We start from the raw sequence: 6000 nt of genomic DNA on the forward strand, positions 1-6000 counted from the left end.
AACAGTTCGACGAGACTTAGCAACAGTAGTTTCTCACGTGAAGACTACGGCGAGGTGCACCGAGCTACATTTTTTCTGCTTGAAGGTCTGCAAACTCGAGAGGTCTATACTGTTGTGTAAGAAACGGCGTCGCTAGGGAGCAAACTGGTGTTGCAGCAGCCTACAGGTTGCTGCTTTACCTTTGGAGAGATGAGTAGTTCTTTTACAAATACGTGTGTCGCCCGTGTTGCAGGCTGTACCCGCCGCTGGCGCCCGGCCCGCCGCTGTCGCTGTTTGCGGGCCCCGGCGGCGCGCCCGGCGCCGCCCCCGGGCTGCTGTTTAACGCGCAACTGGCCCTGGCCGCGCAGCACCCGGCGCTCTTCGGCCACTACTCGGCGCTGCACCACCCGGCCGCGACAGCCGGCGGGGGCGGCGCCGGGGGCGGCGGCGCGCTGCACCATCCGCTGGGAGCCAAGGGCGGCCGCTTCGCGCCCTACTCGCTGCCCGGCAACTCCGTGGGCTCCGCCTTCGAGACGGTGACGCCCGGAGGCGGCACCGGCGGGGGTGGCAGTCCCAAATCGCACCTGCACGCGCCGCCCCCGCAGCACACGCCTCCCGGGCCACTGCCGCAGCCGACGCCCCTCGGACCGCTATCCACCGGCTCGAGCTCGCCCCCAGCTTCGCCGCCGCACCAGCAACAGCAGGAGGCGGCGCCGCCCCCACCACCCGCGCCCGCCGCCACCGCCAGTGAGCTCAAGAGCATCGAGAAGATGGTGAACGGCCTCGAGGTGAAACCGCGCGACGCCTCTCCCAAGTGCGGCGACGACAAGGTGGTGGTCTAGCGATCGCGGACTCCCTGCGATGTCGTCCTTTCCTCCAGTCGGCGCGGCTGAACCCGGGGTCGACGTCTCTGAACGCCTCCAGTCCTTCAATATCTTCCACAGTCCAAAAGTCGGGCTGTTACCTTGTTGTACAGTTAGTAATGTGCTATCGACGATAACTCTGACTGCAGAATAAAGTGGGAGGAGCGAGCATGAGTTTAAGCGCTTCATACACTGGCTGGCGTCTTTCAGAGGCAGTAGTAATTTAATGGAGCATTTTTGTTCATAAAATCCGTATGATGATTGCGGTCTTGGTTGAGATGTGCTTCTCCTACAGAAAGTACAACTGCTGTTCCATCAACAATTTGAAAAAAAGATATGTCCTGTCCGATGGTTATTAAAACCAAACATTTCGTGTCACTACTGAAAGAACATCATTTTGTGTCACTATTGGAAGAACCACCTTATTTACGGATGTGCGTTTCACTGTGCACGCCATCTATGGTAAACATAGGTGCTGCCTACATTGCCGTGTAGTATGACAGCCTGTTGACTCTCCATCCTCCTCCCACGTATTCTCCATGCTGTAAGAGCTGACATCGTTTTTCTAACGATAGAACACCGACTGAGAAAAAGGCTATACACACAAAGAACAATGAAAATTGCTGCATTGAAGATTTTTTGTTTATAATTTTCCGCCTTACTAGAAACCGCTTAGTTTTGTGGAACTAACAGCGGCCTTGTCAAATTCATTTCCACTACTGTACAGAAGTTTATAATTTTGCCAAGAAGGACAGCGGACACGCCTAGAAACGAGTGAAACGAACCGTTGGTACATGGACTTCTCTTTTGAAGATAAACGAAATGGACATTTTGATCAACGAGTTTCGACACACCGTCTGCCCCCCATCTGAAAACTAGCGTCGAGGTTGCGCTTTGTAATACGATATCTACAGCTAGCTGTACACATATTATACATAAATAATTTTAAACTATGTAAATAGAAGAAGATTCAGCAAATAACAATATGCATCATGTACCATAGAACGTCTGTGTATAAGTGAATAAAATGTTTTATTTATACCAAAGAAAGTATGTTTGTTTATAAAAAATACAAAATTATTGTCTCTTGTAAATCATAGTGAACATACGAAGCTGGAACATGTGCAGTGACGAATAGATGAAGTAGGTCTTTGAGCTTTTGTGTGTCCCTGGCCTGCCTTTGTATAATAAAACAATTTTTAAAAAAATGAAAAAGATAATAAGCACGTTTGTAAGTACAATCATGTAATTCTTTTCTGTTTACTGATTTGTAAGGCATGGTAAGATAACCTATCTGCTTGTGATCTTGTTTCATTAACGACACGATTTGTACGCCTCCTTTTATATGAAACGCAGTAATTTGTTGAGAACATTGCCACACGTATTATACGATTTACTCTGACTCTGCATGCGGAATATTTTATGCAATATATTCTGAAGAGTACAAATTTCTTACCTGTGACGCCAGTCTGGCCTGTAACTCATGGATTCACACAACAAACGAAAATAACAAGACTCATTCCTTTCTCGTAGCACCCACAATATCTACCTGCCAATAGTAGTGCTTTTATAGGTAGTTCTGGCTAGTAATTTATTGACTTGCCCGCCATTCAGGAATAGATCTGGGCATATTCACTAGTTTCTCACAAAAATGCCTAAAGAAAGCATTATCGAATCACTGTGTTTTAACTCTGTGTTATGTTACAGGGAAAATAACAGGAAACGTTGCATTTAATAGGAATCAGTCAGCAACCAATTTTTTTTTTCCTTCTGAAATGTAGTGTACGTTAAGGAAGTTCACGACACCCATGTGCAATTTTTATATTAAATAAGTTCTGTATGGAGCTTCTCATATTTCAGTTCCACATTTGGAATAAGAAGATACAGATTTTGCGCGTTGCTCACTGCATAGATTCTCTATACAGGCGTTTTCAGATCCTTGGTGGTAAAAAAGCGGGACTCGTTTCCAGCTTTCTGGAGAACGTGGCCCTACGACTTCGATTTCTGAAGATCCTTCCCCGCTATCGATGTCAGAGATGATTGGTCTTTAACAATAAGTGTGTCCTTGCAACATATTCTAGGGAGTGCTGATACATCACATCCACTCGCTATCAATCCAGTGGGTTTTGTATGGTTCTTCTTGAGTGGATGAAGTCAGAGCATGTAACCAAAAGACCATGCTGATTGTACAGTTATTACTGGGAGTCAGTCAGAAACCCTCATACTCTGATATATTGGTGAGAACCATGATACCACTTTTTATTAATCAGCTCATTACATAAGTGTTGTGCCAGTGTAAAAGGGATTACATTTCTCCACAGAATTGTGCATTAATTTTACTGTCGTACTGTAACTACATAGACTACCAACCAGTATGGGAAATTAGTTCTGTAATATCCTACTGAAGGGCATGCTGTCTTCCATAAGATAAAAGTGTAAGAGCAGAGTAGGCAGTTTTTGACTACTAGTCCTAATGCAGCGGTTCCATACGTTTTCCTATTAAAAAACCTTAAAAAATTACACCATCCCATGGATCCCAATTTCATACTACAGTGGCTGCAAAACCAAAACATTGTGTTGAATACTGCTGTTACCTGCTGTTACATATTGCCACCACATGCAAAATCGGATAACCATATCAGAGTTGACAGCATTTTTTTAAATTTAATTTTCATAATTGACTTACTCAGTTTGATATCAAATACCCTTTGCTGAAAACTCTGTGCACCAATGGGAAGTATTAGTATTCTGAGTAATACAGTTTGGAAACCACTGCGGTAGCGGATGTACCCGATTTATGCCCGCTAATTTCGTTATTGTTAATGAAACACATATATTTGAAAAATACTACACTCGTGTATCAAATTTTTCTTTTAAATATGTTTTAGTTTTGGAATAGCTAATTACCAACACACAAGTTTCTCTAGAACCTACAAGCAAGGTTTTTATAATCCAAATAAAACAAATTCATCACCTGTTATCCATATCAAGGAAAAGGCATCACGGTTTCCAGTGGCGAGCCTGTTTCCTCCCAGTCGTATTGCAAGAGCTTGCCTGCTTCTCATTATTTTCTGTTGATTTAGTTTAAACTTCATAGAAATATAGTTATGATGACATTACCGAATCGCTATTTTAAAATTATTTTTTAGTTATTGTTACATGTAAGCACTTACCTCTCGAGTTGTGTCTTACTACTTACTGCTGTATTGTAATTGCGTTGGGGAAGCCGCTTCTCGCCACATATAGCTGACAGGGAATACAGGTATGTCGCTGGTGCCTTTCCCCGCTTGCAACGCCATAAATACGAAGCTGTCAAGACAATGACGAAACGGTTCTGTCCACTTCTCCCGAACTGCAAATACTTCACAGGAAAAGTGAAGGAACCGAACTCTTAGCAATAAATAACTTTTTCTTAGGCTGCTGTTATTATTGTGAAATAAAGCCGTAAACAAGAAATAACTCAATCTGTGTTTAACATTTCTTCTTTACCAACCCTGTTACCCGTCCAACCTCTGTAGAAATAAAACTATAACTTTTCAGTAGAGGAAATCAATCGAACGGCTGGAAGGTAATTAACTGTCGGTGCTGCCTCTTAATGTTGCTGAAGAATTTTGAATCGTTTTGCTTTGCTACGGCGGCGGTAAAAACATTTTCCAGGACTGCGTAACTTGTTGACATAGGTAAGAAACCAGTTCTGTCTGATTCTGATGAAGTAGATTGACGCAGTTTTCTTCTTACTTGACATATTGATCTCTTCTACATGTGGCACGTTAACAGGATCTTGACTTGACGCTTGGTTTGCAGTACTACATGATCCGCCCACTAAACTTTTCTGCTTTACTCCTAATGAAATAAGTAATCAGTTTAAAATCACTATTTTAAAAGTACGACAATTACCTGATAGATCCTGACAATAATTCAGTGTAAATTATTACTCACACTTCCTTAACATCGAGGGGTGACGTACATTTAGTGGTTTCTTGCTAACGTCACACTCCAAACTGTCTTCAACCACTCCTGAACATGTAGCAAGTCGTGGCCAATGGACGTAGCCCCTTGAAGGAATTTGTCGACATTTTTTTGCTATAGATGTACCGTGAGTTGCAGAAATTTATATTATAAATGTAAGGTAGGTTCAAATATCACATTTGACAGTGATTAAAGGGAGAACCTTCTAAACATACTCAGTCAAGTGCCCTGTAAAATGCCGTGCTTTGTAGTAGCACACAACATGCGCAGCGGATAGTTTTTAAATAATTTAGGAAAACACACATTCAGTACATAATCTATGCTCATAAAACGAACTCAATTACATGTGCCATATCATAACAGCTTGTATATAGATAGATAAACGCTGAAGACTAAAAATCAAAGCACTAGAATGCTGGGAAACATCCAACTCGCACATCAGGTATTAAGTTCACGAGGCGAAACACAGCCACAATGTTGTGGTCTATGTTCTTCTGTCAAAAGAAGTCTCAAAGATGGTAACATCAATTACAGAGAAGTTACTACATGTTCTCTACAGATAAATGATTGGTCATAGAAAGTATATCTCAGACGCCAAGTTGCTGTAAGTGACGTGTACTTAATTTTTGACCATTCGTTGACGACAGAGGTATCCTTTGAACTGTTAATTATTTATCTATAGAGAACTTCTACAATCTCCGACGTTTTCTCCGCGATAAAAGAGCAAACAGCACTTCCTACTAGCTGCATGTTTCACCCCATTCGCTGTTCTCTGATATGAGTTGGGTGCTTTCCTACATTCTATGATTTTGATGCAGTTGTTCTTTAGCTTTCATGTAAATACAAGTCGTCATGATTTGACACATGTCCAGTAGTGGCGGTGGTAAGTTCCTATGGCACCAACCTGGTGAGGTCATCGGACCATAGGCTTACACACTACTCAATCTAATTTAAACTAACTTACGCTAAGTACAACAAACACACCCACGCCCGAGGGAGGACTCGAACCTCCGACGGGGGAAGCATCGCGAACCGTGGCAAGGCGCCTGAGACCGCGCGGCTTGTCCAGTAGTTGATGCCGTGTTGTTAAGCATGGATTGTGTGAGAGATATTTTATACATACAAAATATTGTTTTTCTTTGTGACCACTGTGCCTAATTATGGTCTTTTTCCTTCTACATGGATATCT

The 6000-nt window shown here is 42.9% G+C and overlaps 1 protein-coding gene across 1 annotated transcript in view; it reads left to right on the forward strand.

Annotated features, from left to right (window-relative positions):
- The window catches only part of LOC126419461 (optomotor-blind protein-like), a 492782-nt gene extending 488500 nt beyond the window's left edge, over nucleotides 1-4282 (forward strand). The window contains exon 10 of the mRNA XM_050086648.1: nucleotides 233-4282. Coding sequence (XP_049942605.1) covers nucleotides 233-821 — 589 coding nt within the window. The 3' untranslated portion in view covers nucleotides 822-4282. The remainder of the gene's footprint in view (nucleotides 1-232) is intronic.
- Nucleotides 4283-6000: the final 1718 nt, after the last annotated feature.

This window comes from Schistocerca serialis, chromosome 9 (genome assembly GCF_023864345.2).
Source record: "Schistocerca serialis cubense isolate TAMUIC-IGC-003099 chromosome 9, iqSchSeri2.2, whole genome shotgun sequence".
Classification (NCBI taxonomy): domain Eukaryota; kingdom Metazoa; phylum Arthropoda; class Insecta; order Orthoptera; family Acrididae; genus Schistocerca; species Schistocerca serialis.